The sequence below is a fragment of the Rhinatrema bivittatum genome, chromosome 4, assembly GCF_901001135.1.
Source record: "Rhinatrema bivittatum chromosome 4, aRhiBiv1.1, whole genome shotgun sequence".
NCBI lineage: Eukaryota > Metazoa > Chordata > Amphibia > Gymnophiona > Rhinatrematidae > Rhinatrema > Rhinatrema bivittatum.
In genome coordinates, this window is record NC_042618.1 from 52038790 (window position 1) to 52051672 (window position 12883).

General features: G+C 47.4%; 1 protein-coding gene across 5 annotated transcripts in view; it reads left to right on the forward strand.

Annotated features, from left to right (window-relative positions):
• Positions 1–12883, forward strand: part of LOC115089807 (coiled-coil domain-containing protein 170-like) — a 172426-nt gene that overhangs the window by 68466 nt on the left and 91077 nt on the right. For all 5 annotated transcript variants that reach the window (XM_029598117.1, XM_029598121.1, XM_029598120.1 and 2 more), the window contains exon 5: positions 4002–4258. In XM_029598117.1, the coding sequence (XP_029453977.1) occupies positions 4002–4258 (257 nt within the window). The remainder of the gene's footprint in view (positions 1–4001; positions 4259–12883) is intronic.

Genomic DNA, 12883 nt, shown 5'->3' on the forward strand with positions numbered 1-12883 from the left:
GTACTAGCACTGAAGCCTGTTTTGCTGCCTCCTCTGTGCAGGCCCTGTAGTATGAAAAATTTGTGGGGCTTCCAGTTCCTCCATGCTGATCTCATTCATTGTGAGATCGGCATAGAGAAAGTGCTAATTTTGCAGATTCCCAAAGATAACATATGCCAATCACTAAAAATTAAAAAAAGATATTTTTTTTTACCTTTGCTGTGTGATCTTAGTTTTCTAATTGGTTGGTCACAGGCTTTTTGTTTCCACCTTCCCTTTCTTGGCCTTTGCCAATTCCTTTTATAGGGTCTCTTTTTTTTTCTGTTTCTTCTCTATCCACCTGTCTTTCTTTTCTTCCCTCAAACACACACTCAGGCTCTCATTCTCACATGCTGTCTCTCTCTCACATACACACTCAGGTGCTCATTCTCACACGCTGTCTCTCTCTCTCACACACACATACACACACACAGGCTTTCATTCTCAAATGATGTTTCTCACACATACACACACAGGCACAGGCTCTCAGACACATGCTGTCTCACACACACAGCTCTCACTCTCAAATGCTCTCTCTCATACATAAATACACACTGTCTCTCGTTCACATGCTGTCTCTCACACACGCAGGCTCTCTCACTTTCACATGCTGTCTCACAAACAAACAGGCTCTCTCTCACATGCTGTCTCACACAAACAGGCTCTCTCTCACATGCTGTCTCACACAAAAACACAGGCTCTGACTCTCACATGCTGTTTCACACAAACGCACAGGCTCTGTCTCTCACAGGCTCTGACTCTCACATGCTGTCTGACACAAACAAACAGGCTCTCACTCTCACATGCTGTCTCTCACACATACACAGGCTCACTCTCACATGCTGACTCATATAAACAGGCTCTCTCTCACATGCTGTGTCACACAAACATGCAGGTGCCCCTCCTCCTTCCTGCCTGCGCAGCCCTGGAAGAAAAACTTTTCTGGAGCTGCACGGACAGGAAGGAGGAGGAGCATTGGCTGCGTGCAGAGGAGCAGTAGCGATTGTAAGGCAGAGCCGCTGCGGATCCCACCTCACGGCGGCACGAGACAATCAGGGCCTCCGCGGAAACCATCCTGCAGTAACCCACGAAGAGGAGGCCAAGAGATCAGAGAGAGGTTGAGGCCCTGTAAAGTATGTATGCATATGAGAGTGAGTTGAGAGACTATATGTGAGAAAGAGTGAGTTAAGAAACTGTGTGTGGGAGTGAGCCTGTATGATCAGAGAGACAGCATGTGAGACCCTCTGTGTGTGTGTGTGTGTGTGTGTATGTGTGTATGTGAGACAGCATGTGAGAGTCAGAGCCTGTGTATTTGTGTGAAACAGCTCGTGAGAGTGAGAGCCTGCATGCTTGTGTGACACAGCATGTGAGAGAGAGCCTGTTTATATGTGTCAGCATGTGAGAGTGAGCCTGTGTATGTGTGAGAGACAGCATGTGAGAGTGAGAGCTGCGCACAGCAGGAAGATCGGTGGGGCAGCTCATCCCACCATGGCCCAAAGAAAAATTCACATGCAGGCTCTCACTCTCACGTGCTGTTTCACATACACACATACACACACACACACAGAGGGTCTCACATGCTGTCTCTCTGATCATACAGGCTCGCTCCCACACATAGCATCAAAGTAATATGCCCCCCGCCCCCTCCTCTTGGTACGAAACTGCTTCCTGCTTTTTTAGCCGGTGGACCCAATCCACTGGCGGCAGAAAAAGCAGTGGTGCAGGGCCTGCAAAAAAGAGCAAGGGACATGAATTTTCTCACCCATTTACCTGCTCAGTCTGTTTTGATCTGATGAAAGGAGTATAGCTCTTGAAAGCCAGGACCAATACTAGCTTTTTTGCTATCCTGTGCAAATAATTATTGTGCTGCCATCTTCTCGTTCTGTGTTCTTGTTTTCACTTAATTTTTATTGTTTTTCTTATCAAGGCTAGTGCAAGTGTATTGGACATCCTAGGTGGACCTTAGAGGCTTGTTCTTCCTCTCCAGCCCTCCCCATGCACAATTCAAAATTATGCACTTTAAAAACATGCATCTGACAAAGTGGGCTGTGTCCTTGAAAGCTCATGCCTCAATAAATTGGTTAGTCTATGAGTGCCTCTCGCCTCTTGCCATTTTTGCTACACCAGATTAACACAGCTATCCCTCTGAAGATCTGAACAATATAGTGAGGGGAGGGTACATCCTCTCTAATACACACATGTTCATTCTCACACACACACACACACACACACACACAATCTCGCACTCACAAACCCACACTCACACACACACTCCCTCTCTCATTTAACACTCCCTTTCTCTCACACAAAACATTCTCGCACTCACACACCCACACTGCCTTTCTCTCTTGCACACATACACTTTCTCTCACACACATTGTCATTCATATGCTCTCACTCACACACACATGTTAAAAAATTTATTGATTGTATTATTTAAAGGTATTTTAAATGCATTACCTGTTATTTTAGATGTTTTACCTTTGTGTTATGTTTTTTGTTCTTTGGTTTTAATGTCTTATAATGTAAACCAATATGAAGCTTTTATGAATATCGGTATATAAAAAGTGAATAAATAAATAAAATAAAATGCCCTCTCACACACACACTCCATCTCTCACAATCTCTCATAAACACACACATTCCCACTCTTTCACATATACTCTCTCATAGACACACACATGCTCTCACAAATGCTCACTCACATACACACAAAACCTCTCCCACACACACTCCCTCTCTTTCACACATGCTTTCTCATATATACACACACTCGTTCTTACCTTCACACACACACACACACACACACACACACACATACTCCATCTTTCTCTCTCACACACACACATGAATATGTTACCACAAATAATTCTGTGAGCATTTGAGGCCCTCCTCTAAATCCTGTAAGCTAAAACATATGCAGTTGAGGCTTACAAAAGGCTGTTTGGAATTTGGATTTTTTTTTCTCATCAACTTAGGTGCAAGTTGATCCATTTTGTGCAATATACCATATTGAGGGAAGTCAGCTCCTCCTTATTATGCTGTACAGCAGCCTAGAGAGGGCATTACTGGCAGACAGATGAAAGAGGGTACTTTACCCAGCCAGCAGAAAATGGGTCAGGCAAGGTTCCCATGCGAGGTGAAAGTGCTGTCAATGGAGGATCTGAAGTGTAACGTGGTTGGAACCAGTTTGGAGCCTGAATAGAACTGGTTCTCCTCCTCTCCCCAGGGCACTGGCACTGTCAGTATCTTGACCTGAGCTCTGTCCTGGAGAGTTTGGCAAAACAGTGCCCAGGGACTCCTTGTAGCTGGGCACCTGCAAGAAGGCTGGGGCCAGGCCTGTAGCTCTTGCTCGGCAAAGCAGCTGCTGTCCAACATGGAGTCTGTAAATCAGCCTTGGTCTTGTTGAGTAGGGCCGGCTCATCCTGCATGTGATTGTGGCAAGGATGCCAGCAGTTGTGCAGACTGGGGCAGATGATGTGCATGCACTGCAGGAAATCTCCAGTGGGGAAAATGACGAGCAGAAAGAGGAGCCCCGAGAGCTTGTGCATAAACCAGCCCCCATTATCCAGGAAGGTGTGGAAGAGCACCTTGTAGCACTTGAGCTCCATGTAGGTGGTGTCTCCGAAGATGCAGCAGGCCTCCTTAGCACACAGCAGCCTTTCTTTCTTCTGGCGCTGGCAGGATAGGCTCTACTGGGGGCTGCACCAAGGTCTCTCCCTCACCTGCCTTTCGTCAGCCAGGGTGGCCCACGAACCTCTCCCGCTCTACGCTGTCACTCCTCCACGTGTGCCACCTTGTGCAATTGCACGATTTCCACTCCCATTAGTAGCAGGCTGCTGAAAGCTAGTCAAGAAATATATTAAATTAATCCAATAATTAGGTAATAATGTTATTTTTTTTTTGTTGACTTATTTCTATGTATTTAGACATAAAAGAACTAATGCATAAGTTAGCAGCAACCACACTACTTTATTTTTCAGATAAGGGATCTCCAAAATGCACTGGCAAAAAATGATGCTTCTTTACTAACAATGAAAACAGAGCTGGAAACCTACAAGGAAAATAATGCCAGACAGGCCACCCACGTTCTGTCCCTGAAAGAGCGTATAAAGGAGCTAGAGGAAATTATGGTATCTGTGACCAGTGACGAGTCACAGAAAAACACGGGTATTTACACCCTGAAAAGGGGGAATCAGGAGTTGAATGAAAGAGTCTTGGAGCTGGAAAACCGAGTCAGGTAGGATTGCTAGAAAAGTTTTTAAAGTGCACAGGTCGCTTGCTAATAGCATAACCCCATACCAGAGAAATATGGCAATATATAGTATAGGTTTTATTTTCAAATGGACTTGCTCCATGTGCTGTCTGAAGCTCTCCAAGATTCTTCCAACCCATGATGTAACCAAAGACAATGTTTTCATAGTACAGATGTGCAGTGGTCCTACATCACAACAATTTCATAAAGGACTGAGCAAACCTCGTTCTTGTTGATGGTAGGCTACTGAGTGAGCATGGGCAACAGTTATTTGCTGGACCAACCTTTTTTTTACCTTGCATCCAACCCAGACAGAAATCCTGGACTGAAGAATGCTTGAATCAGTTGGTTTTATTACTTTGTCTGATTTGATTCTGAACATGTAAAGCACGCTTGTTTAGGCTGAGATTTCTGTCTGGGTTGGGTCTTAAGAAGCCTCATAGGCCCAGAACAGAAGAAAATCCTGATGAAGATGGCTTCCTATCTGAGGAATTGTGGCCTAAATTTTCAATAAGGTGCCTATCGGGCAACATACATGCGTACTTTTCAGCCCGCATAAACCAACCTGTTATCCAGACGCAAAGCATCCATCCACTTGTGTTCGAAGATCAGTTTATGAGGATACAAAGCATGTGCATTCTTTGAGTTTTGTCATGTGAAGGAGTAACGTATGTACTTTAGATACATGTGTGCATTTCTTTTAAAACTAAATGTATGCATGTAGTTTTCAAATACACCTCCAGTACGTGCACTGAAATGCCTCTTTAACAAGACTCAAAGTACATGCGTGCTCTTAGAGCGGCTGAAAATCCAGTTGTGTGTTCAGCCATTCCACCTGCATAAACCCTTGTAAATCGCAACTGACTTTGAAAATGTACCCAGATTTTTTTAATCTCTAAATTATTCAGCTTTAATAGTGGGAAAATAAAAGCATTTACCCCTGCAATGTTGTCCAAAAAGATTAGCCTAGTGTGAGAGGTGTGCAGTCACAGACAGTAAGTTGCATGAAATAAACAGACAGTCACTTGTTAAAGCAGCAGTGGATTGTGAAGAATTGCAGAAGGACCTTGGGCATCTAAATAGCAGATTAAATTTACTGGTTGTATGGTTCTTTCCGTACAATGCTTTATAGCCACTTTGGGAAACACAATTTATACATTTGTAAGTAAATAAATATGAAAAAGTGCGAAGTGATGCACATAGAGAAAACTAATCCCGAATACAGGTACATAATGTTGGCTTCTGTATTGGGAGTCACCACCCAGTAAAAAGACCTTGGAGCCCTTGTGCACAATACATTGAAATTCTCAGCTCAGTGTTCATAGGAAGACAAAAAAAGCAAATAGAATGTTAGGAATGATCCAAAAAGGAATGGAGAATAAAACAGAAAATATTAGATTGCCTCTGTATTGATCCATGGTGCAACTGCACCTTCAATATTGTGTGCAGTTCCAGTTGCCCCAACTCTACAAAGACATAGCAGAATGAGAAAAAGGGGCTGGGGAGAGAGACAAAAATGATAAAGGGGATGGAATGACTCCCCTATGAAGAGAGGTGTGGTTGCTCGGGAGTGCCCATGATTTGGGAAACAGCCAGGAATGGAATAGGAGGCCAAAGTCTGGCTGGCTCCATACAAACAAACTCTTTATTTATAAGCAAAACCAAAATACTGTTATGGTCGTGGACGTTTGGGCTGGCTGAGACTGCAGATGTTGCACTATGGGGACCCACAGTGAGTGTCGCCGCCGGGAGGCAGCGCTGACGAGAGACTCCGGAGAAGACTTCACCACTGGAAGTCCAAGGTCCCCCCAGGAGGAGCCCGTAAGGACCCAGACCTCTTGGACTTAGGTGGAACCCTCTGCGACCAAGGATCCAGGAAGTGGTCGAAGAGATGATCGATGAGGACGGTAGGGCCCAGGAAACTGGAAGAGTCTTCACCCTCGGAAGCCCGCGGCTCCCCCGGGAGGAGCCCGTAAGAGCCCGAGCCGCTGGGACTTAGGAGAATCCCCTGGGCCAGCAAGAACTGGATACCTGAAGAGGCGGAGTGAACAGAAGTCCGGAGTCCAGGAACGAAGCAGGGTCAGAAGCCAGAAGTCAGAGGTTCGAAGTCAAAGCCAGGGGCGGAAGCTGGAAACAGAGTTGTGGACGGAGCCGGGTCAGAAGCCAGAAGTCAGAAGTCCAAACCAAAACCAGGAGCGGGAGCGAAGGCGAAGTCAATGGACGAAGTCGGGTCAGAAGCCAGAAGTAGAAGAGACGATCCAAGATCCAACGCAGCAACTAGCAACTCAGGGGACTGAGTGAACCTCGTTGCAAGGCGAGGCATGTCAGTGACTGCTGGGTTTAAATAACCCGGCAGCATCTGACGTCAGTGGGAGGCTGTCCCTGAGTTTCCCACGCTGGCCCCTTTAAGATTGAAGCCCCGGCGCGCGCGTGTGTGTCTAGGGGGCGGGGCCAGCCGAGGATCGGCGGCGGCGTCTCCCTCGCAGGGAGAGCGCCGTGGTAGGCTGCGTTTCTGGCCTTTGGGGCCAAAGTGGAGGGACTCCTGCGGCCGGCCCGGGCTGGGAGGTGAGTGGAGGTCCCGGGGCACAGCCCGGGACCGTAACAGTACCCCCCCTCCTACGCCCCCTTCCTGGAGGCCTGGGTTTACCTGGATGAGCCACGTGAAAATGGTGGAGAAGGTCCTTGTCCAAGATGTTGACGGCAGACTCCCAGGAATTTTCTTTGGGGCCATAACCTTCCCACGAGAGGAGGTACTCCCAACGTCTTAGGCGGAACCGCACGGACAATACCTCCTTAACCTGATAAACAGTATCTTCTTATGCTTCAGGAATGGCTGGTGCAGGCATCTTCCTATGGAAGGAAGAGAGAACCAATGGCTTCAACAGGGAAACATGGAAGACGTTGTGTACCCGGAGCATGGCCGGGAGATGGAGGCGGTAGGAAACTGCCCCTATCCTTTCCTTGATAGCGAACGGGCCAATGTACTTCGGAGCCAGATGCATCGAAGGAAGCCGCAAGCGCAAGTGTCTGGTGCTTAGCCACACCTTCTCCCCGGGCAGAAATACCGGGGCTGGCCGTCGTAGGCGGTTCGCAAATCTTTTCACAATGACTGCAGTGCGGAAGAGTTTCTCCCGAGTGGATTTCCAGACCTGTCGCAACTGTCGGGCCGTGATCTGTACAGCTGGCGACGGCACTTCCAATGGCTGTCCCTGAGTTTCCCACGCTGGCCCCTTTAAGACTGAAGCCCCGGCACGCGCGTGCGCCTAGGGGGCAGGGCCAGCCATGGATCGTCGGCGGCGTCTCCCTCGCAGGGAGAGCGCTGTGATAGGCTGCGTTTCGGGCCATTGGGGCCAAAGTGGATGGACTCCTGCGGCCGGCCCGGGCCAGGAGGTGAGTGGAGGTCCCGGGGCATGGCCCGGGACCGTAACAAATACAGCATAGAGGCTGCTTACCTCAGCAGTTTCACAATAATCAAGTACACACAGTTCTTGTATGGGCTGGCTTCCTGCCTTCTCTCTGGGATCTCCCCAGCCTTGTGGGCCCTGCCTTCTTATCGAAGGCTGCAGAGATGCTTCCTGGCCCAGAATCCTTTGCTGGTTCGGCTCTTAAGGAGGACCAGCCCAGATAGCTGAGGCATGAAGGAGTTTCTTATATACTCCCTCACATACCTGCCCCCTCAGCTCAGCCTTGCCAGGTCAAGTCCAGCTGTGCCTGGGTAACTCTAGGCTCCTTCTCTGTGACTGGAGTATCTTGATCCATGAACAAGCTGTCCTCAAGGATCTCCTGCCTCCAAGTGGACTGTCCCAGCTACCTGAGAATGGGCCCCACAAGGTTGCAAACTGGAGACAATCATGTTACAGAATGACTGGGTACTGGAGCTCGGGAAGGAATCCTACTTCCATAATGGCTTGTCCTGCTGGGGTTGTGAGCAGGACTTGACTAGTTGGATACTTCTTTTGTCTATATTTATACAGGCAAGTGTCTCTTTCCTCTCATGGTTGATGTGACATTTTTGGAGCAGGACCTCATGAATGAGAGTTTTGCCAGATCCCGAATCCACCAAAGCTTGGGTGGGAACTTCATCCAGTTCCACTGGGATCACAGATACCTTAAATCCTGAATGAGGGATGTTCATAAAGTTGCAACTTTGGAGCTTTGAAAAAGTGCATGCCCATTTGCACTCCCCACTCATCATCCCCTCCACAGGGACAGTCCTTGACAACCTGCTCTTTTGTCCACAGTGGGAACACACCCTTGGCTCCTCCTCTACTTTACTCTCAGAAGACGCCCGCAAAGGATTGTCAGTTTTTCCTCCCCTATAAGGGCAACCCTACCAGGAACTTTTGATCTGGATTGCCACTGTTGGAAACAGGATACTGGGCTTGATGGATCTTTGGTCTAACCCATTATGGCAAGTCTTATGTTCTTATGTTCTTCTCCTCATGTCCATTTTCTGCACAAAGGGAACAGAAGGAGAAAATTTGTACGCTCCTTCCTGGGTTGTGCCAGTATCTCTGAGGCTCCTTTTTCCCTTTGATTTGAGGACCGACCCTGCTTTTGGGATTTATCTTTATCCATGCGGACTTTATCCTCTAGTGTTGGCTGCATCACTAAACTGAGGTCCATAACTTTGCTTCCCTCGTATCATAAGAACATAAGATATACCATACTGGGTCAGACCAAGGGTCCATGAAGCCCAGTATCTTGTCTCCAACAGTGACCAATCCAAGTCACAAGTACTTGGCAAGTACCCAAACATTAAATAGATCCCATGCTACTAATGCCGGCAACAAGCAGTGGCTATTCCTTATTGATTAAAGCAGTTTATGGACTTCTCCCCCAGGAACTTATCTAAATCTTTTTTAAATCCAACTACACTAACTGCCTTAATCACATTCTCTGGCAACAAATTACAGAATTTAATTGTGCGTTTAGTGAAAAAGAATTTTCTCTGATTTGTTTTAAATGAGCTACTTGCAAACTTCTTGGAGTGTCCCCTAGTCCTTGTATTATCTGAAAGAGTAAATAACTGTTTCCCATTTACCCGGTCAAGTCCTTTCATGATTTTGTAGACCTTTATCATAATCCCATCTGAGCCGTCTCTTCTCCAAGCTGAATAACCCTAATCTCTTTAGTCTTTCCTTATGGGGAGCCATTCCATGCTCTTTATCATTTTGGTCACTCTTCTCTACTTTCTTCAGGGCAACTATATGTTTTTTTAGATGTGGGAACCAGAATTGAACACAGTATTCAAGGTGTAGTCTAACCATCGAGTGAAACAGAGGCGTTATGACATCCTTCATTTTATTTGCCATTCCCTTCCTAATAATTAACATTCTGTTTGCTTTTTTGACTGCCACTGCACACTGAGCCCATGATTTCAATGTAATATCAACTATGACGCCCAGATCTTTTTCCTGGGTGGTAACTCCTAAAATGGAATTTAGCATTATGTAACTACAGCATGGGGTTTTTCCCCTATATGCATCACCCTGCACTTGTCCACATTATATTTCTTCTGACATATGGATGCTCAGTCTTCCAATCTCACAAGGTCCTCCTGCAATTTATCATAATCCGCTTGTAATCAACAGTCCCTTGCCAAATGACCTCTAACTGGTCCTTTTCCATGTCTGTCCCTAAATTATGGAACAGTCTTGCATTGAAAGTTGGAGAAGAAATGGATCTGATGAAATTTTGGCGCAAAGTAAAAACTTATCTGATGATAACAGAGCTGCTGAATTAACTCTTCAGGAAAGCTATTTAGGCTCAAGGGGTTGATGATGTTGGTGTATAATTTAAAAATCAGATAGATGTATATGGAGTACTAGTTCATATGGAATTATTGTAATGAGCCAGAGGAAGGATACCTTTTTTTAGGGCTGCTATTTTGGGATGGTTATTAATATATTAATTAATTTTATAATTTTGGCTTATTTTAATGTTTTGTATAATTTTTTATCGACATACGTGTACATTGCTTTGGAAATTTTATGAAAAATTGGAATGCGCTTAATACATTTTATAAATAAATAAATAATTTCCAAGTGGGAGAGACTATACCGGTGGTCTGGGTACAGAAGATGAGCTGTTTGCCTCAGAGGATCATTGTTGGGGGTCCTCCATTCTCATTGCTGCACCAGGGAAGCTGTGCAGACTGTCTTTCTAGCCTCTGTACCCTGTTGAGCATTAATTGTGCATGGTGGAAGGCTTCTGCCACTTCTAGTGCTTTTTCCAAAGTGAGCCCTGGGTGTCGGCAGATCTAATTCTATTTGGTTACCTTGAGGCTGGTCTTTGCCTCCAGCTGCAGCTACTTCCAGCTGGCATTTTTCAGACTATGAAACAGGTTTGGGGGACTTTTCCTGGGTTGTTGGACCCTCTTCCATATCTGCTGCCAGTATGTTTGAGTTATACCTATCTCTTTCTAGGATGGCAGTCTTGATTTCTACATAGGTGGCCCTTCTATCTGGGTTGGCTGCTTGAAAAGCTGCTTGGCTTTTGCCTGTGAGTAAATCTGGCAGGTATGTGTTCCAGTTGGCCTCTGGCCAACCTGATAGGTAGGTGGCCCTTTCAAAGATTTTCAGGAAGATCTCCAGGTCCTTCCTGCCTTTATCTTAAAGAGGACATGAGTTAATGGATTCACCTGGGTTGTAGCAGCTTGCATGGCTTGAGCAATCTGTGCCAGCATCCCCTGGGTGAACTGTTCATATACATTTTGCACGATTTTCTATAGCTGCTGCTGGCACTCTGGCAGGACATGTACCAGCCATTCCATGTTCTTTGCTCCTCCATCTACGCAAGCCGCAAGCTTGGTGAATTTTCAGGGAGGGTTACAGAAAAAAAAAAAACCTTTTCTGGCCTGTCCGGCCCTTACTAATTGGTTATTTCCCTAGCTGCTTCAGGTGGGGCTCAGTCCCTTGGCCTGATATAACATGTTATGTTGGGGACCACTAGGAGAGCGATCACAACTTGAGGGGATTGGCACGACCCCAGACGAATCCAAGATAGCACTGAGGGTTGGCGAGGTGTGTCCTAGCATGGGTGAAGACAAAGTCTGACCCTCTGCTGGATCTGCATGCTTCTGGAAGCCAACAACACTATGTTGGTTAGTGAACAGTCCTCCGACCATTCCCAGCCCTTTCGGACCTGCCGCTGGGTATCGGCAAGAAGCAGCAGGCCGGACTGAGGATGAGGGCAGATGGAGGCCTTGTGACACAGAAGACTCAAGAAGTGGATGAGAAGACTCTGGATGTGGACAAGGAACTTGGAAGACTCTGGACGAGGCAAGGAACTTGGAAGACTGGATGGGACGAGAAGCTTGGAAGGTTCAGACATTGGCACTGTCTCAGGGCACCCTACATAGCCCACTGACATGGGCGGACCCAATGGGCTGGTCACGGACCACCCTGTCCCACTGCGTGCCCTACACAACCTGAAGAGGCTGGTCACGGGCCATGCGAAGAGCAGGACAAGCGCAGGAAGGGAATCCAGTTGAGATGAAACTCCAATGACGAAAACAGGAACCGATAAGATGGATTTACCCCAACAAGGTGTCATCTGGAGAACCAAAGGAGCTGGAGGGTCAAGAGGACCTGAAACAAGCAAAGGAGGAGCGAGATCTCTGAACATCAGGAAGTGGAACATCAGGAAGCCTGGAACATCAGGAAGTGAAACATCAGGAAGCCTGGACTAGGAACCTCAGAACATGAAGACATGGAACATCAGGAAACCACAGAAGCAACGAAGACTCAGGAAGCAAGACGAGACATGGAGCTCCAACGAAGACCTGATGGAGCGCTGGAAGATGAGACTTCCAGGAGCAAAGAACTCCAATGCAAGGCAACACAGGAGTGCAGGAGAAGCCCTTTTATAGGGCTGAGACAGGAAGACATCATCAGGTGAGGCCCGGGGCATATCCGGCCGCGGGCCCTTTAATTCACAGAAGAAGGTGCGGCCCGTGCCCTAGGAAGACAGGAACAGGAAGTCTAGCACCGAGGACAGCGGCCATGCTTGCTTCTGCATTGCTGGCGAGCAGAGCTGGGCCACAGATCAGGCCCCGTCGTTGGCAGTGGCTCCTGCCGCTGCAGGAGAGATTGAAGGCGGCTCTGGCCGCCGGGAGAGACTGGGGACTGCGGCCTCCAGGTTGTGAAAACGAAGAGACATTGGCCCCAGCCGCGATGAAACACAGCAACAGGGCCCACCGTACTGGAGAGGCACCCTGAAGTCCGTGGCTCCTGCCGCGGTGAAGATGACAAGCTGACTGCGGCACCTGCTACGAAGAACGTCAGCGGCTCCGTGCCACGACGGGAAGGGCAGCACAGGAGGTGAGAGGCCTGCTCACGGGGAGTAGCCTCGTGGGCAGGAGTCATAACATAACCCCCTCCTCAAAGACCCCCTCCTCAAGCCTCATATCAACAGCTAGAGGGGACAAGATATCAGTCCATACCGAGATCAAGGGTCCAAAAACGGAAGCTGGTATATCTGGGGACTGAAGCGAAACCAGAACAAGAAACTGCAGAAATACAAGCCACAAAAGACAAGCAACAGCCAACAAGAAACAAAAGGAAAAGAGCAAAAAAACAGCACAAAAGAGCAAAAAAGAGCCAAAAA